The sequence below is a fragment of the Parasteatoda tepidariorum genome, chromosome 5 (genome assembly GCF_043381705.1).
Source record: "Parasteatoda tepidariorum isolate YZ-2023 chromosome 5, CAS_Ptep_4.0, whole genome shotgun sequence".
Taxonomy (NCBI): Eukaryota; Metazoa; Arthropoda; class Arachnida; order Araneae; family Theridiidae; genus Parasteatoda; species Parasteatoda tepidariorum.
The window spans coordinates 17,443,097-17,467,464 of record NC_092208.1 but is presented as its reverse complement, the minus strand read 5'-3'; the positions used below and the strand labels follow the sequence as shown (position 1 = coordinate 17,467,464).

At 30.1% G+C, this 24,368-nt stretch overlaps 2 protein-coding genes across 5 annotated transcripts in view; one reads left to right on the top strand and one right to left on the bottom strand.

The window, feature by feature from the left end:
- LOC107451177 (solute carrier family 35 member G1) overlaps positions 1 to 24,368 on the bottom strand; it is a 35,453-nt gene that overhangs the window by 9,049 nt on the left and 2,036 nt on the right. The window contains exon 1 of one of the 4 annotated variants that reach the window (XR_006226665.2): positions 18,049 to 18,201. The exons of 2 other annotated variants lie outside the window; for them this stretch is intronic. The gene's annotated coding sequence lies outside the window, so the exon portion shown is untranslated. Of the gene's footprint in view, positions 1 to 7,703; positions 7,768 to 18,048; positions 18,202 to 24,368 lie in introns of those variants that run through there. One more of the 4 variants, XM_071181139.1, reaches the window with a different exon arrangement.
- Positions 11,325 to 16,586, top strand: LOC107451175 (solute carrier family 35 member G1-like). The gene has a single exon (XM_043054645.2). The coding sequence runs from the start codon at positions 11,408 to 11,410 to the stop codon at positions 12,473 to 12,475; it is 1,068 nt and encodes a 355-aa protein (XP_042910579.1). The 5' UTR covers positions 11,325 to 11,407; the 3' UTR covers positions 12,476 to 16,586.

Below are 24,368 nucleotides of genomic sequence, written 5' to 3'. Positions count from 1 at the left end.
AATTTTAAAGTTTAATTTCCTAAAAATAAATTAGAAAATTTTTTAAATAAAAAAGTGCTTATTTTCGAAACAAATTGACTTAATGATTGGATGCGCTCTCTATATCAGCTAAGTTTTGACACATTTCTTTTCTATTGAAATTTGAAATATGTTTGGTACAGCCTCAGAAAGTGAGATGATACTAGGTTATAGTCTTGTCTTATAAGTCAGGTTCATAATTATTATGTAATGGACTTGGGAATTCAAATATGTTGATTCTATACCCAGTGTAAAAATAAAAAATAATAAAATAAAAATAAATAAAATGTGTCAAAATAGCTCCGAAACGAATAATAATTGAATTTGAAAACCTCGTGCATTTTCAAGCAAAAAGCATAGAAACCACACATTTTGAGATGTAGAGAGAAAAATATTCATTGGCTCTCGTCAGTATGCGAACCAAGCACCTCCAGGTCCGTAGTAAGATGCTCTAACCACCACAGTTGCACAACCCACACCAGGGAGAGTTAGTAAACCTTATATAGTGTCCGCCATAATGGCACATCATGACGTGTATTCCATTCGCTAAAAAGTTTTTAAGATTTAATTAAAAGTTTTTAAGATGTAGCAAAATAAGGAAAAAGCAAAATTTTAATTACCGATCTACTGATTAAGCTATCTGGATTATATTTTCTAAATTGCAAAACCCTTTGTACCATTAAAATTGGAAATTGCCATGATGTGCCATTGTGGCGGCCTCTATGTAAAGCTTCACCCTGCATTTGGGTTTACAACTATGGTGGTTAGGGCATCCTACTTAGAACTCGATGGTGTTTTGGTTCGAATTCTGCCTGTAACAAACGAACACGTGGGGTTATCAAATTCGATGATTATTTGTTTTGGTGTGATTTTGTCACGTCATTGCTCAATTTTCTTACAGAGCTTAATTTGTTACCTAATGCTATAAAGAAAAGTGAACTTTAATTATAAGATTCGTGTATCATTTCTTTAATCCTAGCTTTATATTTGCTGAAATAACGACAGAAGAAAAGAAAAAGAAACTCCTTTAATAACCTTTGATCTGACAATCTAATTATTACATTCTTAAATGGAACTTTGATTTTATCATTAAAAATTATGTAATTTAGTGTGTTAAGATTTCTATTTATTACCATCTTCGTTGGTGTTGCTGACCTTGAAATGCTCTGACTTCCTTCAATTCTTTCAGAAAAATTTTATAACAAAGTTAAACTTAATTACTATTATTTCAAATAATAAAAAACAATAAACGACACTGTCCTGGAGGGGAAAAAAGCCTCTGCACCATTTTTACTGATTTTTAATGGAAAATCCTCTTGAAATCCGAATATGACCCACCGTTTTCAAATATTTCCTATCAGTTTTTGATAATTTTATTGCTATCAATTTGATTTGAAGGGGAAAAAATGTTATCATTATTATCAGTTTGTGAGGCATGGTATTTCCCCCATATTTTACAGTAGAGAGTGCAAATTATATTCTCCTGTGTAGAGGAATATATATCCTCGTGTATGGAGAAAAATATATCCTCCTGTATAGAAGAAAATATATCTTCCTGTATAGTGGAAGATATATATCCTCCTTTATAGTGGAAGACATATCCTCCTGTATAGTCGAAGGCATATCCTCCTATATAGAGAAGATAAATCCTCCTGTATAGAGGAAGATCTATCCTCCTGTATAGTGGAATATATATTCTCCTGTATGCTGGAAGATATATCCTCCTGTATAGTGGAAGACATATCCTCCTGTATAGAGTAATATATATCCTCCTGCACAAAGGAAGATATATCCTCCTGTAGAAAAGAAGATATGTCCTCCTGTATAGCAAGACATGTACCCTTCAAAATCTCAGAAGTGTTACAAAGACTCAGAAGTTTTAGCAATTAATATATTTAATAGTTTTTCGCATGTTCCTTCAGGGTTAATTTTCATTGATTTCTAATAAAATAATAAAAATCTTTTCTCAAACCATTCTGAAAATGTAAATGAGCCGCCTAAAGAGAATTTGAATCCTACTTCTAATGAGAAAATCATCTATTGGGAATGAGACAATACATACATTTTATTGTTTCTTTCACTAGAACTTTCTGAGTAGCAAAATAATTGCCACATAAAATTGTAATGGAACAAATTTGTTATATAATTGATGTCTTTAGAGCCGCCGAAGTGATTTTTAAAAACAGTAAAAAAAAGCCAGACATCAAAGAATATTTTCAAAAATTTGATCATAGCGAAAAAAACAAAGAGAAACACGGAGAAATTGAACCGTATACCACGAAGAAACTGATTCAGGTTTACTACGTTATCTTTTAAAAAAGAAAATGAACACCATGTATAAGGAAAAGTAGGAAACTGACTACTTTATATAAATACATAGTTTAATAGTGAAGATTAGCTCTCCCCGATGAAAATTCTGACGGTATAAACTGAACACTTTCTGATCTCTTGTTTGCTGCTGATAAAAGGTTTAAAACATTCCAACAGATATAAGATCTAGTAACAGAAAACCGCAAATATATTTTTTTAATAAGACTCCCATAAAAGGTTGGCGTAAATTTAAAAAAAGGAGTTTGGAGAAAAATTTAAGAGTTCTCAGAATTAGTTTATGCGTTATAAAAAGCACAAAAGTTCAATAATGCACCAAAATATGCAAGGTGTTGAGTACTCTCAGTCGTTCTAACAAAAATAAAAACTGTATAAAACCTGACGAATTTCTATTAATTAAAAGGGGATTAAAAATATCAAAACCTGTTTTGTTTCTTAAGACACTTAGACAAGCCAAGATCGCCAGCCATTGGCCTTTTGCGAATTAAATCAGGAAGGCTCGCCTTTCGTTTGACAATAGAGACCGCAAGGGGGAAAGTATGTCTTGGCTCAAAACCCAACGGATCGATGACAGCACCACTCATTCATGAAGCCATTTTCTCAATTTAGACATAGATTTGAAGATGGGGGAAATTTTCTCTAGAACCCTGAACCCTTGGTACTGTTTAGCGACTGATCGCGGGACGATTCCACAGATTTTCCAAGCATGTACATCACATGCGATCACATGATGAAGGTGGGTCTTAGCGGAGTCGAAGATCAAACCCCGGACCCTCTGAACCAGAGTCCGACTTTCTAACCGCTGAACTACCACAGCCTTAAAATCTGTTTTAGCAATTATAATCCATTCATGGACATATTCATAGATCTGAAGGGCGCCCATGTCAGAGTGGTCATGTTTTCGATCCCCACCGGCTGAAAACAATGTGTACAAAATGGTGACTGATGCACGCTAATTCTATCGGGATCACAAAGTCCTCCATGTTCCCATAACAAATCGATACCTCTGGCGGTACTGTATCGGAGATCAGTCGCTGTCTGGTTCAGGTCAAAATTACGATCTGTGGATGGATGGTGTGTGAAAATGTCCTCCCTATAACGCGAGATAAGACGTATGCGTGTTGTCTCTGGATCATCCTCAGGGATGTTTCCCAGACAGTCTCGCAAATAATTAAATCTCACTTATTATATTAAAGTTAAATAATGGAGGTATTATACCAGGGTCGAAAAAAAAAGAAAAAAATTGCTAAATCAGTAAGGAATGAGTGTCTGACCGATATTCATTCATTTAACGTATTTTTCATTTGTGAGGGGTATTATAAATCGACTATGTCAACTTTTATCGATCAAAAGGTACCTCGAGATAGAATCAAATTAACATAGTCGATTTATAATTCCCCTTCAACACGTCCGGGTCACCATTGTGAAGATTTAATTATCGATCATGTCAACCTTCATCTATCAAAAGGTACCTCTTTATAGAATCAAGTTAACATGTCTTATATACTAGTGATTCGGTATTTAATATTTATAGTGGTAGTTACGCTAACCCTTGCGTTAATTATCAAAGCATCGTTAAAACAAAAGTATAGCTCTAATATTAAAAGGTTAATTAACAAAAAAATGGAACTGTTTGTATATATGCCACTTTTATAAGTTACTTTTTATTTCTGTTCAATTTATAACTCAGTTTGTTTCAGCTTTTCGTTGCCAACACATGAAAAGAAACTTCACCGGTTTTATAACAATAAACGCATCAATGTGTTATACAGAGAGCAGGCAGACGTAATATATATATATTCTCCTAAACATTTAAATAGGAAACTTTCTTTTTTAAATCCACTTTAAAGTTCTTACTAAGCCACATCGATGTCATTTGGTTTTCAGTCACCAGTTCTTGAGCAGACATTAAATCTATTTCTATCATAGTTGAGAGTTTTCATGCAATGAACTTTAAACCCTTCATGTTAAGATTCTTAAACTCATATGAAGGTTAATGACTTAGTGAAGGTTGTAAAACCTTTTATCGAATAATTTAGAAAAATCCAGACGGTTATTTTTTTTAAGTATTTGATCATTAATTATAATTTAAGTGCCTAACATATGAAATTTTCAACATAAAATTTACAAGGACCTATTTTCACAATCTTATCAATATATTTATTACGTAATTGCCGTTATATAAAGAGCCCATATTTCATCAAATTCAAAAACTTTCAAATTAAATAGAGATAATACTTACTATCTTTATCATAAACTAACAATATATGAGTCATTCTGATAAAACTATAATATTTATTCCCTTTAATTATAAATATATATTTTAATAATAAATTAGTTAGATAAGAGAAATGCTACATTAAAACCTATTTGTTTTTTCTATCTGAATGAAACCTAGAGTTTGATTATGTTTATAAACAATTAAAAATTCCAAAGTTGAAATTTAAATATATTGATTTGACTCACTATCTAAATTATTTTATCATGTGATTTTCTATAAGATATTTAAAATAATCTTACAACGTTAGCAAAAAATGAAAAGAACAGTCGTTTTAGAAAATAATATTTAAAGGTAACGAAAGTTTATTTTATCATTCCTCGCGTTAATACAAATAGCTCTGAGGCCCTAAAATAAATGGTCGAATTTTTAAGAATCGCAAGGTTCATCTAAATTTTTTAGCCGCACCATCCTAAAGTAGTAATGCTCTATGCAGCACTTTTAAGTAAAAATTGATTCAGTACTTTGTGAGAAATGATAGTTCTAACTTAGACTTATCAAAATAGACTTTTAAAAAAAGTCAACTCTTCTTTTAAAATATGATGCTTTATCAAAAACGAATAAGTGTTTGAAATATATTTCATGATTGCTGTGTAAATATCGTTCTAAACGTACAAAATTAAGCTCTGTTAGAATTTTCATTCTACCATTAAGATAAAATAACCGGTAGCAGTCTATCCATTCAATTAACCGTAAATTTCAAGGAAAAGAACATTTTTTACCTTTACGGTTGTGAAACTGTTTACAATTAGTGTGGGTAAAAAACCATAAATGCAAGATTTTATGTTTTTTAGCCATTTATAACTAGCATGGTTTCAAAACCACATAATTGAAATTTAACTGGACATTAGAGATAGTTTAGCAGTTATATGGTGCTGCCATCTAGGCGTGAGTGAGAGTATCGCATTCTAATAACTCTTAGTCAAAAATTGGGGAGTGCAGGACACTGGAAACTCTTCATGTTTTGAAGGGAATGGAGGAAATATTGTGCTTTCAATGCTGGGACTTGAACCCCTGTTTTGTAGGTCATAAGAGGGACAGGTTAACCCTCTCGGCTATAATATACCCATCTGTAAGGAAATAAGTGGCTTCTTTATGTGGACCTGGTTGCAGCGATAAAATTTTGTCTTCTTAACCGTATTGGGTGAACCCAGACAATAACGATTTATCTCACAGTTAACAGTTTGAATAACGTCTTATTTACGGTTATTTGACTGTTTTGCTTGAATATGGTAAAATAACAATTAAATAAAAAAAAATTAAACTTTTTTTTGAGAAATTTCTAGCAGTACATGGTTTGATATGATGTAAACATTTTTACAAATATGTTTGAAAAACTTTTAATGATTTGAGTATTAATTAAATAAAACAATTAATAAATTATTAAGAAATCTCATACGTTAATATCATCCTTGGGTAAATGAAATTTACATTTGTTAGCGAAACTTTATCGATTCACTCATTTCTTCATAGATGCGGTAAAAAAATGATTCCAATAGCTCTTTTGAATAAATGAATAATCTTTCATAACACGTTTCCGATTCCCAACTATATATAATCAAATTTCTAGTTAGAAAAATTCGAATACGTTAAAAAAAAATAAGATATGTTATATGCTGTTTTTTGCCTAATTTCATAATTATAATTTTTGAAAATTCTATTAAACGGTAAATCCGTAGGCTCTACTAATCATAGAGATTGCAAATCAGTACATAAAAAACATATTATTAGATCAAAAACTAAGCCTATTAGTTGCCTATTAAGCCTACTTTCGCTCATTAAATATATAAGTAAAAAACTCGTATTTGCTCTCTTATTTGTGTGTCTAGTTTGCACGGGCAATAAGTATTTTGTCTCAAAAATCAAGAGTAATCATTTAGTGCTTTAAAACACTTTCTTGCATATCGAATATGTTTCTTCACATTGTGATTAAAAACCCTTTTAAATCCAAACTTTTACATAAATTAGTATAATTTATAGTAGAAGTTATCGAAATACGAAAAATAAGATCCTCCGATGCGTCGTGAAGTCTGATTTTAACTAACTGTAACATAATCATTATTTATTTATATATATGATCATGTAAAATATACTTCTAAGCTTAATAATTGACGTAATGAAATAATTGACGTAAGGAAAAACTAAAATATTTTATGAATAGCGAGTTCTAAAATTAAAAGATAAAAATGTGAATTATTTCTGAGAGCAAAAAAAATTTTCGAGGTATAGTTTTTTTTTTTTTTTTTACTGTATTTAAGTTTCTTTTTACTATGCAGTTAATTGAATCTTTTTAAGCAACGAAAAATTTCACGTCTGATTTTTTTTTCGTAACTTTTAAAATTTTCATTCATTGTTATTTTGTTTACAGTCCCCATATAATTGAATAAATCTGTAAGTGATATTTTTCTATCACTACACATTATTAAAATTTTCTCACTTTGGTGCATGAACTTTCTCATTATAATAAGGCAAAATCATCATACACAAAAAAACTTTTGATAAAATTACCATGATGCATGGTAATAACATTTCTGATTTAATAAAAAACGTAATTCTGGTAAATAAAATAACTATTCATTTGATTAATTTATCGCTTATATGTTAACGGTTTACAGGAAATTGTGGTTTTCAAATTTATGGTCCTTGTTACTATACATTTAGTAAAAAATACAAAACCGAAAAATAAATTTAACCGAATAAATGGTTTTTATGCTATGCTTTACGGCATCATGAAAAATTACCGAATTCTACCACACTTACCAAACTTTATCACACATTATAAAACCATATAAAACCATTACACCATAATTTTTCCTCAGTGTAGTTTTAATCAATGAACAATAGAGATCCTGTTACGTTTGGCTGTCATCATAAGTTAAATAAGGAATGATTTCGATATTTGATAGATTAACTTATAAGTTAATAATTCATTTATATACGAAGAAATATGAATTCCCCTTAACTATTTCTTATTTGCTTCGGAAAATTGATTTTTAAAATCGATTATCAAGTATACTATTGCTGGAAAACAAGATCAAATGTTTATAAGATAGAAGGGATATCAAAAATAAAAATTTACTTTTTTTAATTTTCTTTTCGTGGAAACAAAATTCTTTATCACCAAAAACCATCAGCTAAATGTCCTACAAATGAAAACAAAGTACACTGAGCTCTTTATATGAAGTTTAAAATTTAAAAACAAATATTTTTTTTCCTAGCTAATAAAATCATGATTCAATGTCCTCATTTCCTCCTTAGCCTCAAGAATTCAATAATCTCTTAAGGAATCTGACAAGTTTAAAACACAATATTTTTGACAAAAGATTTTTTTTTTAATTTTAATTTTATTTTTGGTAAGTAAATTTAAAGTAAAGTTTAAAAAATCATTTAATATTTGCACTCAATTGCAAATTTGAACTCAGAAACTAATTTTTCATGTCTCGCCAACAGCTCCGTAACGAAGTATAATGCATAAATTCCAAGCATTTTTTTCTGAATCGATATTGTGTTTTGAACTAAAATTTAATAAATTCACGCATAGATCATAACCTTTTGTGCAAAACTTTGCTAACATTGTAAAAAATCTGTATTCAGATTGATAGGAATCTTAAGAAACTCGATAGATATGTCGGCTACAAATAATTCGGGAAATCATCAATTGCTGCACTCTGTTGGAATCTTGGGTATAAATTCAATTTTGACAATTATAAATTAATTCCACCCAGTCGCATCAGCTCATCTTGACCTCCTGGAATCTTTTGTTATTCATATGACTGCTGATTCCCTTGTTTAAGACATTAGTTCCTCACCACCTCTCCATAGAGCGGGGAAGAACTTTTTTACCCTGATTTGAGTCTCTCGGCCATTGTGGCTCAGCTACTGTGGTTTTTCTAGTCTTGTTTCTCCCCATTATTTTTCCCTTTCCTGTTGGCAACTTTACCTTCTTTATTTTTATTTCAAATCACTTTTGTTTCTTCTCATTCACGTCTGGTAAAGTCTTGAAAATGGGAGCCTGCTTTTGAGAGCTTGAAACATGCCGGCTGCTGCTTTCATATTTTTCAAGCGAATGAAGCTTTTATATGGTTTTAATAAATAATATATCACCATTTAAGTTTCTTCGGATTATTTATTTAATTTATTCAAACTCCATTTCTAAAAGTTGATGATGAAAATTTAATAGGTTTCTTAAAGCTTATGAACTAAAATTCAAATATGGATAATAATAAAAATATCAAAAATTTTTGCCGAAGTTGTCGATTTTCACAGAGTCGGAAACTTTAATTAAGAGAGATGTTTAAAGAAATTAACGGCAAACGATCATCGTCACTTAATTAAATATTGTTTAACCAGCACCATTTTTAGTTTATTTATTCATATATCAATTATTCTTAGTTGTAAAGAACCGTAAACATAACTTCTATACTGTAACTAAATTATTTCTCGGGAGAGACATGTGGAACAATGTATAGACGTAGAACTATGGAACTATGATGTATAGATGTGGAACTATGTATAAACATAAACATCTTTCCTCTTTAATATTTTTCAAAATGTTTTGATTTCACAGATTTTGATCTGTTTATCTTAATAGCAATAAATATTAATCCAAATTTTTTACTGTTAAAAAGAGAATACTTCTTAGAAATATCATATTTTGTGATATATCATGTGATCAAAACAAACAAGGTCATGAAAACAAAAACTACCTGGTTTATATTTTTTAACTAGTTACATGAGCTTTTATTTTAAATACATTTTATCGAAAGATTTAGTACAGTTTTATGTGTATTTTGTTCAAGTCTCGGCATAAATTCTAAATATAAGAAAAGGAAACAACTAAATTACTTTCAATTTCAAAGGTAAAGAACAATTTATTCATTGAATTGCATAATTTATATTTAAATCCATAAATATGATTTATCTATTATTTTTCTAGTATGTTTTAGAAAATATAATTAAATTCAGATTTGTCAAATTGATTTTTTCAATATTACATTCTGTTCTGTTAAATTTACACCTGGCATCTTCAAACGTATTTGGGAATCGTTTTTATGTCGTTGTTGATAGTCTAATGATTTCGGACAACTCTTGCAATAATTAATCAATGACATCTTTTTTGTACTTTGAAAGCTTACAGCATCTTTTGTAGTTGTTTTACAAGGTCAATTTTTAACCAAGGGGTTTTCCTGATATTAATAGTCTCAAAGTGATATTAACACTCCTAATATTAACACTCTCGACCCATTGTCTTATGTTAAGTTTTCCTCTTTTTGTCACTCCTCTGAACACGTCGGTAAAATTTTGAAATATTTTGTAGGCTATAAAAAGTAACAAAACATATTGTAGCAGAAAAAACTTTATAATCCTCCATAATATTTTATATCCATCGCTGAAAACCTGACCCAATTTTGGGTTTACGATTACTACTGTACAATTCCGCTGCCTTGTGTTTTTAAACCAATCCACAAGACAAGTAAACTCCTGGATCAGAACCTCCAAAGATATTGATTTGCTATGGGAACATAGAGGACTTTGCGACTCAACAGATTTAACGAGAATCAATCATTTAAAATAAGTTAGTTGATGGGATCAATATTATGATAGGTGTAATTTTTGACTCGTATCATACTTATATTTTTTCTTTTATTACTATTAAGCCATCTGTATTTTACACTAACTAAGTAGTATGTTGAGATGACCTGATAAATGTTTTTGAATTCTTTTCACGTATCTACCGGTAATTATACATGCTACCCGTTTATTGATTCTAAATGGAATAAGATTTCATTTAACACGGAGACAACATTACACAATGACTTGTCAAATTTAAAATGTCTTATTTTTATAAATAAAATAAGGCAAAACTATTTTAGAGAGAAATTAAACGAGAGAGGCATAATGGCTAAAAATTAAGTAAAACCAGACTTCTAGACATTGATACTGTAAAATCAGAATTCTTCTTTTTAACCCTCAGTCTTGCATTGCCCTGGCTCTACAAAAAATTCGATTTGTTTCGTAAATATGAACTTCCTTTGAATGCTTTAGTTCGATACTTATTGCTTTTAATTTATTTTTTAGGTTCATTTTCATTGGACCCCTCACAAGCTGCGAAGAATTGCATATGGGACGAATTGCCATTGAAACTTGTAAATCCCATTATGGGAGTGAGAAATAAAAGCTCTTCGGAAACAAAAAATGATATTCCACTGAAGCAAAAACCTCCATCGAGCATCTTAGAGTTTAGTGATGAAAAAAATGTGGCACCAGTTAAGAAGAAAAAGCTTTCAAAAAATCTTCTATTGGNTCTGCATTTTATACTACTAAGTAGTATGTTGAGTTCATGACCTGATAAATGTTTTTGACTTCTTTTCACGTATCTACCGACTATTATGCATGCTTCCCGTTTATTGATTCTAAATGGAATGACATTTCATTTAACACGGAGACAACATTGCACGATGACTTGTCAAATTTAAAATGTCATATTTTTATAAATAAAATAAGACAAAACTATTTTAGAGAGAAATTAAACGAGAGAGGTATAATGGCTAAAAATTAAGTAAAACCAGACTTCTAGACATTGATACTGTAAAATCAGATTGCATTGTCCCTGGTTCTACAAAAAAATTCGATTTGTTTCGTAAATATGAACTTCCTTTGAATACTTTAGTTCGATACTTATTGCTTTTAATTTATTTTTTAGGTTCATTTTCATTGGACCCCTCACAAGCTGCGAAGAATTGCATATGGGACGAATTGCCATTGAAACTTGTAAATCCCATTATGGGAGTGAGAAATAAAAGCTCTTCGGAAACAAAAAATGATATTCCACTGAAGCAAAAACCTCCATCGAGCATCTTAGAGTTTAGTGATGAAAAAAATGTGGCACCAGTTAAGAAGAAAAAGCTTTCAAAAAATCTTCTATTAGGCCTCACCTATGGTCTGTTCTCAGGATTATTTTTTGCCGCATGTGCAGCAAGTGTGAAATATTTAGAAGAACTTGATCCTGGCCAAGTGGCATGTAATCAATACATTGCGATCGCTGTTTTCGCTTTACCTATGGTGGTAAAAAAAGGTGGCAATCTTTTGGGACCCAAATCTTCCACTAAATACTGGCTTCTGCTGTGTGGATTCTTCGATGCCATCACTGTATACCTGTCTTTCATTTCCTTCAGGTATTTGCCTTTGTCAGACGCTACTGTGCTGACATCTAGTGTACCTGTGTTTGTAACTATTGCTGCAAGGATTTTCCTAAAAGAAAAGTGCGGCACATTCCAAATCATAGCAATAGCTATTTCTGTTGTAGGAGTGGCATTAGTCAGCAAAGTGCCATTATTAATGGCCAACAGAACTGATGTTTATACGAAAGAAAGCGTTATAGGCTTACTAGCCTCTCTAGGATCCATACTAACTGAAAGTGGTGTTTATGTCGTCTTAAGAAAACTCCATGATGTAAACGTTTTCATTATACTTTTTAACTTTGGTATTGTGGCAACAATCATCAATGCCTTGTTAACTCTAGCATTTGGAGAGTTCACCTTAGCCTTTTGTGGAGTTCATCAATTGCTTGTTATTGCTGTTGGTGTCTTCAGTTTTTTAAGCCAACTGGCACTGACATTAGCCCTTGAATTGGAAGAGGCAGGACCTGTTTCAGTTCTTATGGCTGCTGGCGATATAATCCTAGCATTTATTTTGGACATGACGCTATTCCAAGATACACCTGACACTTATACAATAGCTGGAACAGTGCTCGTAGTATCGTCAGTCATGCTAGTTGGAATAAGGAAGTGGCTTGATAGTAACTTATACAAAAAATCTTTAAAGCTTAAGTTCATGAAAATACTATTTTAGTTAATTTATCAAAATTTCATAAGTGTCAAATTTTCAAAAATTATCATTTTTACACTTCGACAGTATGCAGACCTGAGAATATTGATCTAAAAATTTACGTTAAAATTCATATAAATGAGAAAGAAGTAAAATATTTGAACTGACAAGGGTTTGGTTGAAATAAATTACAACTTCAATTTTTCTTTTATACCTATTTGAAATTTTAACTGTCCGCAAAACAAATAACGTCGTTTCAGTTGCAAATAGGATTTTTTCTCCAGACTTTTTATTTATTAAATGATAATATAAGGTCTTAAAAAGCCTGTCTCAAAAATTGCATACTGCCGAATTATGTTCAAGTTAAAATAATAAAAAAATCATGTTTTTTTTAAATTTCCCCAGTGGTGTTTTTCTTAAACATCTAACAAAACGATCTTCATTATCTTTTTGCTTTAAATGATAAAAACAGTTAATATCATTGTTTTTTAATATTTAAACGTAGATACTCTACTTTCTTTTGTGCCAAATAAAGTCTGAGAAATTATCAAAATAAAGCAAAAACATTGTTCGAATTACTAAAGGAAAATATAGCGACATTTTACAATTCATTTTAACGCTTTTTTGTAAATATAGCATTTATTTGATTTGACAAATATTTTCAAACTTTTAAGTGTTATAAAGTTTTATCTCTAATGCTAAGAAAACAGGTTTTATTTTTATTTATGAATTCTGCACATCTAAGAAAATAGTAACATCTGTACAAAAAGTTTTAAGTCCGGTCAAGGCTATGTATTTCAAAACTTTCCATAAACAATAATTTTGCTTTTAATTCTTAAAAGAAATGCTCTTAAATTTTTCTGAAACAGCTCTAATTTTTCAATTTTTATTTACTACAGAAATGTCATAAATAACGACAACTAAAATTTACTTCTATATGATTTAGCACTGAATTTGCTATTGCAGTTTTTGTTTATCTTTAAATGATTTAACAAAGTGTTTGCTATAGTATCCGATGTTTACTTCTAAATCACATAACACTAAAAAATTTTATTGCATTTTACTTTTTACATATAACATTTATAACTCTGCATTTATCATTACAGCCATTTTTATGAATATTTATTTATTATTATAATTGATTTAACATTTCTAAAAAATTTCGTATTATGTATGCTAATCTAAATCAACCCAAGGTCAAACAACCACATTATTAGCTCATCTAATCATTGGAGTTTCTTTCATACATTTTCATTCCTGTTGACTATTGAGTCTTTTATTGAATTGTTTTGATTAACATATTTTTCGAGCTTCATATTTAAAATGAATATCATAATCATAAAGATATTCACTTCATCTTTTTTTCTTTATTTCCATGTAAAATAAACTATGAAAGACATTACAGAAAATGTATACTGCTGTATTAATATATTTGTTAATTAGTCTTATATTTTTATTTGTTCCTTTGATTTTTGAAACACATATTGAAGACATGTATAACACACATAACGTGTGTTATTTAGTTTATAAAAATTAATTTTTCTAGTGACGAAAAAAAATTTAGGCTGTGAAAGAATATTTTTCTCAAGAATTCTGATACCGCATCTTTACTTTAGGAAGTAATTCTTTCTTTTTTTTTCCTTCAAGACGTCTGAAAAAAAAATTTTTGGCATGAAATTTGTAAACAGATATGTTTTTTTAGTAAATTTCGGTAAAATTCCAAAGATATTCTGGTAAATTTTAACGTACAAATACGTAACGTACAAATTGTGATACTCTATATGTGCCTTAATTTGTATTTCGATTCGTAGCGAGTTTAATTAACAATCTCGCTGATATAGTAAACAAAACATGATGTCAAATAATAGAAGGATATTTTAAAAGAATGTCCAAGTTATCAAATTTTGTTTAGTTTTCATCAAATTTTGCAATTTATTGTATCAATTCATCACATCATAGCATTCTAAAAACAATTTCATTTATAATTCACTGCCAAGTAATTTATTTGAAATTTTGGAAGAAACTAATGTTTGATTTCAGAAACACTCAAGTCGTACTTTTTGGGGATATTGGTGCCGTATTGTAAATATTATCATCAATGTGTGAAATCTGTGAATGATTAGTCATTGTATAGAAAATCCAATGTTACATAAAATACCAAAGTAAGACTAAAAAATATCGAATTGAAATTTCACACATAGCCAACACGTTCTATACAGTTACTACAGGCAAAATATTAGGTAATTCTAATGTATCATAATTTGCCTAAAAAGCATTTGTTATTCTGAAAAAATGCCTGAGCAATTCAATCAAAGATTAGGCAAATTATACAATAATTATCATAATTCATGTATTGTCTAAAAATGCCAGACATTCAATACTGTGAAGAATTTCCATAGAATGTCAACATTTCATACATGTCAGCATAAACTTATTATTAATGAGATAGTTAAATTATCAAAAAGTTAATCTTTAAAGTATATCTCAATTATAGTATATCTTAACAGAAGAAAGACAACTCGTTTTCAATACGTTACGAGTAAAAATCTTTTTAAAACACTTATTTGTTGCATAATCAGTGAAAACGAGAGAGATTGCGAAATCTAATGTTGAAAGAAAAAGAAGCACTTAAAATTGCAAATTAAATATTAAAAAAATATTAACGGCAATCAAAACAAAAAATTCGCTACTTAAAAACTTGTTTATCGTAAAAATCTATCAGCATTTGCCTGATCTAGAAATAAATTTTCTCTAGACATTTCTCCCTTAACACCCATGTGTGCTCAAGCTTTTAAAAAAATTTAAATATTAAAATATTACACTTTCTTCGGAAACATAACTGTAGAGAATTCTGAAGCTCCGGAAGGAACAAAGGGGACGGGGCTGAAAGATCAACTAAGAACACATCTCATTGACACACTGGGTGTTCCGTAAAGGCCGTCCTTAATCTGTAATTTTAGATTTCTTATTATAAATGAAAGCAGACAAGTATATACATGAGGATCGCTTATTAATATCTAATCAAGGAAAAAACGAAAACGCTATCAAAATCTCGCAAACTACAGGAAAAGAAGGCAAATGTAATGAATATCAAATCATGTGTAATTAGGGTTTTTGGTTTTAATTGGCAAATTAGTATTAATTGAAAGTGTTTCTGATAATTGTCTTTCAATCCCGCTGTGTTTAATCAATTAAACCTATCTTATTCCTTACGCATTCCCTTTGTCAGATTTCGGTAGTGTTTTTGTTTTTTCCACGCTTAAATATTATTTTACGACACCGATCTGTGAGCTTTTTATTTGTTTTTACTTTTGATAAGGATTGTAAAATACATATTAAAGTCGGTCTTTGTGGAACACCCTGTATATGTTATAAGCAAAGCTAAACAACGCGATAAGAGTACAAATAATGTCCCAAAGTACAGACCGATTACTCCAGTTTCATAATGAAGAATATTCTTTATTGAAAAAACAGAGAATGAAAAAGGGATACACAGATATGCAGAAAAAATTAGAAACAAGTTACTACAATGGAAAAGGAATTGAACAACAGGATAGGGAAACAAGATTAGACCAAATATTAAAGCAAAATAGAAATTTCAAAAAGAATAGTGTGTGTGGGGCATGCATAATATACTTGGAAAAAATAAAAGAATTTTACAAACAATTAACAAGAATTATTGGAATATTTCAAAATATAAACAGCATGAAAAGAGCGAAAAGCATGTTTCTACTCTTTTCAGGTTGTTTAGCTTTATTTATATTTAGCATGCATCACAAACATATGAAGCAATTTTAAACTAAAGGGCCCAAAAAGTACAACTTAGTCACTTTAACACAAATTCTGAAATCAAATAATCATTAGTGTTTCTATGTTCCTATTTCCTCTCTGTTTTCTAACTATGCTTTTTTTGTTAGAAATAATCATTTGTATAATCTTAGAATTTTACTGAATATAATAATTTCTATTTTTCTTCAGTTTGTACTGCATTTTAGACGTGAGAAATCTTATGAAGATTACTTACGTTCAACTATGTTTATCTGTAAATATGTATACGATTTATTTTAGAATTTATCTGTAATAATTAGATGTGTATATTTAATAACAATGTTTTAATAAATTTTGAAAAAGAAAATCTGCTTTATCTGATTTTTTACATTAAAATATGAAGTTTGATGAATAAAAATCACAAATGACGATATAAATTTCTTAATAAATATTAAAATTAATAATTAAATACAAAATATTTTATATAGTCATGAAGTATATTATAATAGCCCATTATAAAAAACCATTTACAATACAAATACTTATATTTAAAAAAAAGCTGTAGAATTGTTTCTCAAAATGCTTTTTTTTTTAATTAGAACTAATCAGAAATTGAAACTTTTTCAACTATCTTCATTTTTTTTCATGAAAAAGCAAGATGCATCGTAAGCTAATTAAAAAACTCGGCCTTTTTGCAACTTTCACAAAACTTCAAGCTAACTTAAAGTTTTTCCACCGGTATTCTCTGCTTAGGCTGATATTTTTCAAACTCGTTATAATCAGCCCGTAAGCCTTAAAGCGAATAAAAAATTGCTCTAAGATTCAGCATGAATTTTATTTGTCTTATTACAATGAGTTTTGTAATGTTAATACAATGAGTCATGTAAGTCTCTATTAAGTAAAACTGCATGGAGAAATGTAGTAAATCAGATTCATTAAACAAGGCTAATTGGATACTTAAACAGTTAAAAATTTCGGATAGTTCCACGCATTTTCTAATTAGCATAAAAATATTCAGGATCATTGTAAATCAGGCTGATTGAGCAACGGGTGATGTATTTGCTTAGTATTTTAAATGTATCGGGGCTTATTACAATAAGCCTTAAGAGTATCAGGCTGATTGGAAAATGTTAGAGACATTTCTAATTGGCATGGCGCATTGTAAAATGATGGCTATGATTTGCTAAGACCCGGAGTTGGCACTAGAGCTAGAGCTAATGCTTGCAAAGAATCGGAATTGGCATAGAGTCAAAGCTACGACAGATATTTGAATTTTTTTTTATATTGATAATACTTATAATACCATATGGAAGCAAACGAGAATCAGTTGGAAAAAAATTACGCTGGTCAAATTTTAGTCATTTAAACACTTAACAACATAAATTCTATTTTACTGGATGAACAAGCAATTGCTTGAGAAACAATTAGAGAAATAGTGTGACTGATGTAAAAATTCATAAGGAAAAAAAAAGTAATTATTCTACCGGCTTCTATTCACGTTGTTTCAATATGATAAACGGGAGAGATACAGTTTTGTTCATCTCGTCTTACAATGAGGACTTTTTTCTTCATAGCTATGAGTAATATCTTCACGAGTTATTTTCATGGCGAAAATTGTCGCCATGTCAATTGCAATAGCCATTCGCGTATGGCGAAATATTTCGTCAAAGCTAGCTAACAGGTTAATAATATAGCACGAAAAAAATTTATGAGTTTGTCAGAAATAAGTTATTTGCTAAACTTTGGGGTCAAAAAAGCAAGTATAAAAAGAGAATCAATTTTCACATTTTTCTGAAGGGTACGTAATATAACTAAAATGGTTCACATACCTAAAGAATATTTATCTTCCATGGCATCAAGTCCAAAACATTGAATTCGGTATACGTTCCGTAATAATTTAATTTATACTAAAAGTTTAATGTTATGCTTAATCAAAAGATGCAGTAAGAGTTATTACTGCTCCGGAACTAAACTAAGTAATATAAGAAATTCTCAAAATGCAATAACCGAGATATAAGCTTTTCGTCTATTGCGTTTAAACAGCTGTTAAACATGTAAAGGGTAATCTCTTTCCTTAATTTTTGTTTACATTAGGAAAGAAATAATTGAAATAAATGTAATAAGAATCACGAACATTTAATCTAATATTTAAATCTCTGAAGGTGTTCAAATAATAGGAAAATTTTAAAGCTTTGCTTCTCATTTATCTGGAGGTGAATAATAAGTAATCGATTAGTTGTACTTGGTGTTCTCACAACAATGTTCGTATTTTTTTTTTTCATAAACGAATAAATGAATATTTTAGAAATTTTTACATTAAACTGTAAGCATTTTCATGAATCATAAATAATAAGAGGAGAAAAATAAGAAACATTCATCATTTCATAATCGATAATTTTTATCTCTTAGATATGTAGTTTCATTATGTTTAGCATTTAATCATCAATTAGTTGTACAGTCAGCAAAAATAAAACGAATCCCCCTGACTAACTTTCGTTCTAATGATCAGATTTTCACGAACTAAGTGTCCATCTTAATGGTTCCTGGGGATGCTTTCAAATATGCTAATTAATTAGTGCTAACTATTAATTAAGTTACGAAATCAGACACAAAAACTTACTTTCTCTGAATAAACATTTTTTTTTACATATTTGGAATCCTGATCCTTACAAAATTTCGAAAAAATTGGGTCGTAAATTGGGTCACAATAAAGATTTATATATATGGCAAAAGTTTAAAAAAATGCGAAATTACATCGCCATAGAAAGTGAAACATTTTAAAACAACCATTAAGAACCTGAATGAATGACGAGACGTCATAACATTGTGCGTCTCTGCTGCTATAGGCAACCAAGAATGGAATTTTTGGATCTGCTTTCTGGGCATAGAAAATAGTACTCGTTTTAATACTTTAAAAATAAAATTTGAATTTAAAATGAAGAAATGAAAATGAAATTATTTTTGATTTTCCAATATTTCAAAATTTGAACGTTGAACTTTTTTATTGATATTTTTTTATTTTTTTAAAGATGTTATTTGTATAAAAATGATGTACTAAAACCAAATTTACTTAAGTTATTATAAATTTATGAAGAGTTGTAGGGCTAATTGCTTTTACACCTTTAGTTCAAGTTTTTCAGGTAAGGAAAAGAAAAAAGAGGTCCTGCAAAAAATTTGGAGTGCGATTCTGATGCGCAATCAGAGGGTTTTAAAAAATTCACGGTATTTNTATATATATATATCAATTTTATCCATGAAACCTAAATATTTCATTCTGACAAATATTTAGGTTACATGGTTTTCTGAAATAAGTATAGGATTTGCAAATAGTATCCTTATGTATAAATTCCGAAACTGACTTTTGCAAACATGTTTCTTCCCTAAGCTCTTCGATTGCGATCAGTTACTTATTTATCACCAAATATGGTTACTAAAGTTTCTTTGTTTTATTCCTTTATTTAAAAACTTATTTTACTATTCTGACGATTACTACCGATATCTGATACGATAGCCATTTTAAGTAGAGTTCGTAAGATCCTTAAGAAGTTAAAAATGTGAGGGTAAAACTAAGAAGATGCATTTTATTATGTTTATATTCACCTCAACATTCAATATTTAATTTCAAAAACTCGTAAATTTATGATCACGAAATGTTGGGCTTCAAAATTTAATTTTAAATTTAATGATAACTTTATCATTACGATCGATACTGATACCACAGTGTTCTTCTAGATTCTTGACTTTTTAACGAAGGACTAGATTCGTGACTTTTTAAATGAAAGGTCAAATCAAAAACAAAACAAAAAAGAGTTTCAAATTTTTGAAAAAATTAAAATTCGTCAGAAATTGGAGTCAATTTCATTTAGAGTTTATCGTTGTATTTTGCAGTTGTAGATTATTTAGAGATTTGCTAATTTTACTAGTTTTAATTGTTGAAATTAGAATTTTTCTAGTTTTAATTGTTGAATTAGAGAAAATAATGAGACCCCTCTACCCTTAACTATTTCCAGCATTTATGCAAACAAATTCTTTCATTGGTATTTTTTTTTATTTTCTGAGATTATTAGAAGATGGTCGTAGAAATTATAGATGAAAAAATAGCTTAGCAACAATATTTAAAAATTAATGCTGTTGGTAGGAACTATTCATCCCACCACTTTATATAATGTAAAAATGTTTAATACACTCATGTCCATAAATTAAGGATAATTCAGAATCACACGGAAATCAAACTCTAAAATTAAAATTTTACGTGCAGAATTATCACACACATCCTGAAGAAGAATATGCAAATTACAGGAAACCACTAGATGACGCTGGTAGTACGTCACTAGGGCGAGAGTGTAAGAGAGGGGTATATAAGGAATGGTGGCAAAGAAGTAAAATTGTTCACAAGCACTTTAAAAGCCTTTCAGTGCAATAGCCGCATAGTTATTGCACAAAGGAAGCATTTGGATGACTTTTTACGTGGCAGAATCATCGGACGACTGAAATGTGGGCGCACCCAGCTGGAAGTATCCGAGGAACTTGGAATCACCCAAAGTGTCATCTCCAGGCATTGGCAACGATTCCAAGATGATGGTAATGTGAGTAGACGTTACAGCACAGGTCGCCCCCGAGTTACACCACCGAATGAAGACCGGTAATGCAGTTACTGCAAAAAGAAACAGACGGAGCACAGCATCAGACCTGTCTCGTCAGCTCTCTTCAGCTACCAGTACGACAGTTTCAAGGCAGACCGTGTACAGACGCTTAGGGCACATTGGTCTATATGCTCGTAGGCCTGTCAGATGTGTTCCACTTACCGCAACTCACTGTCGCCTGCGATTACACTGGAGTAGAGAGCATGCATTGTGGACACCGCAACAGTAATCTTGTGTGATGTTTTCCGACGAGTCCAGGTTTAGTTTGCAGTTTGATTCTCGCCGGACTTTCATATGGAGAGCGCCAGGTACCCGTTACCACCAAGACAACACCATTGAACGACACCGTTACGGTGGTGCAGGATGGCTCGTTTGGGGAGGAATTATTCTTGGTTCCAGAACTGACCTGCATGTTCAGAGTGTAACGATGACAGGCCACATCTATTGGGATGTCATTCTGGAACAACATGTAAGTTTGTTTCGGGGCGCCATGGGTGCTGAATTTCTGTTTATGGACGACAACGCCCGTCTTCACCGTGCAAACATTGTAGACGAATGCCTTCAATCGGAAGATATCACACGTATGGATTGACCAGCATACTCACCGGGCTTGAATCCAATAGAGCATGTGTGGGATATGCTTGGCCGACGAATTGCAGCCCGTCAACCCCCTCCCACCCGTCTACCGGACTTTCGGAGGGCATTGCTTGATGAGTGGTCCAATATTCCCCAAGATCAGATTGATAATTTGATACTCAGCATGCCTAGGCGTTGTACGGCCTGTATTGCATCGTCCGGGAGACATACTCCGTATTAACCATCATACTAACCATGTTATACTGTTTTTTGTAAATAGGTTCTTTTTTGAAATTTGCTCCAGGGAGTAAAAATCGCCATTTTTATTAATTATGTCAAACATATAGCATCTTTTTTGCTCTTTACCTTTTGTTTAATACATAGACTTTACAAGTAAGTCAAATTTGTTTGGCTTCTGTCTCTTTTTGTGCCTGAACTTCATTATCCTTAATTTATGGACATGAGTGTAAACGAAATTATCTGAAACTTAATGCATATGTGGTAGATAACTCTTTTAAGTTTTACTGAGTTAAATTAATAATTTAACTTTTTGATCAATAAGTCAGTGACATTCATTGGTTAAATAATCTGTGGCTTAATTAATCGAAAACTATAAATAGAATCAAAATGTTTGAATTCCTTCCTTTAGGATTTAAGTGGATACCTTTTAAGCATTTCGAACATTGCAAATATTGTAAAGCATAAATTAGCTGAATGCCATAATACTTCTCATTTTTAAATGTAAAAACTACATAAAACAAATAAATATTTCGTAAATTTATATTTTGATTATTTAATACAAATAATTTATTTAGTGTAGTGTACTTTTATATATTTTAGTGTAGTGTACTTTGTAGCAAACTTTTATGTATTCTTTATTATCAGTTCTTTTATTTCAGTTGCTTTGTAACGGTCTCTTTCTACAAAAACTAATCAATTTTATCATCGAATTTTAAATTGAGGGGGGAGTATTTAGAGGATAAATTAACTCAGAAATCGTGCTAAATTATTTTTTTATTAATCACCGAAGTATTGTTAGAGATTCGCTTTCTGAAAAAATGAGTTCAAATTTTTTAAAATTTTAATTTCTTGAGCTATGTTGATGAATGTTAATTGTAAAAAATATAAAAAATGCCAATATTTTGACTCAAACAAAAACATATTACAGCGGATCATAGAGTTTAAATAGCAAGGTTGGAGAATTAAAAAAAAAGTTAAAAGATAATAATTCATAATGATTTAGTTTTTGGCTGCTTACTAGGGTCTTCGTTTTTGCTTCATCAGCGGAAAACTAATGGCGAATGTGAAAATTATATAAATAATCATTTAAAAAATGCACATGTTTAATAACATTTGTAAAATAAGAAGTATTTTTCCGAATTAGAATTTTTAAAGAAGTTACCTGCCTCCTTAAATAGGAGTTCACTCTTGAAAAAACTGATCATGCGTGAAATATCCTATTACACTACACCTGAGCTCAAGAATTTGCACTTCACAGAGTTGGCCAAAAATGTAATCGATTACATTTTTTGATTACAGTAATCAATTACTTGTAATCATGATTACAATTTTCAAAAATTTTGATTACAGCTGTAATCATGATTACAATATTAATTACAGTAATCAATTACTTGTAATCGTGATTACAAAGTTTAATTACAGCTGTAATCATGATTACAATTTTGATTACAGTAATCAATTACTTGTAATCATGATTCCAAGTAATTGCGATTACAAGTAATCACAACAAAAACGATTACGGGTAATTATGATTACAAGTAATCAAAATATATGTTACATGCAATCATGATTACATGCAATTTGATTACATGTAACTTGATTACATGTAATTTGATTGCATGTAATTATGATTACATGTAATCTAAATACACTATTACAAGACTTATTCTTATAAATGATTATATTTTACAGTAGATAGTATAATGTATTTTATAATAATACATTTTGCACGTATTTACATGTACTGCATTTTGTACGTATTCGTATACGTAGAAATGAATGTAACTAAAATGTATGTACATATGATTTTATCTAGTGCATATGTTCAGACATTTTAGTTTCACACACACGTACATACACTTATATTGTAAGTATAAAATATATGTACGTATGTATATAGATAATAATTACGTATGTATGTGCAAACAATGTAGACATGTACATTTATACACGACGAATATATGCATTTTATGCAAATATTTGTGTATGTAAAATGTATATCTATGTTCATGTAAGCATGTATATACAAGTACTTATTGCTTGTACGAACATACATACATTGTGTGTACAATGTATGTCCCATGCATGCATGTGCAATTTATTTATGAACAGTATAATACATGTATGCATGTACAATATAGGTATATATGTAGTATGTACAATATATGTATGTATACATGTACATGATATGCATGTCCAGTGTATTTATGTACATATACATAATATGTTCATGCTCAATGTATGTATCCAAATATGCATAATACATTTGTGTACGATTGTACGTACATTGGGCGTATTTATATTTTACATATATTCATACATACATTCGACATGCATAACGTATGTACATACACACATTTGAGATGCATATATTGTACAGATGTATATATTGTACAGATGTATATACATATAGCGTACAAATGTATATTCATGTAATGTACATATAATGAAATGAACATATAATGTACATATGTGTGTACATATACAGTACATATGTGCATTAATATATTGGACATAATTCTTTCGTACAAATTTTGCATGTGTACATGCATGCTATCCCTATCTTTGCATATGGTGCAATGTATATATGTCCAATGAATGTATCCACACATGTACAATACACGTATGTTCCATGTATGCATATCCATATGTACTATATATGCACGTACAATACATGAATGTATGTACAT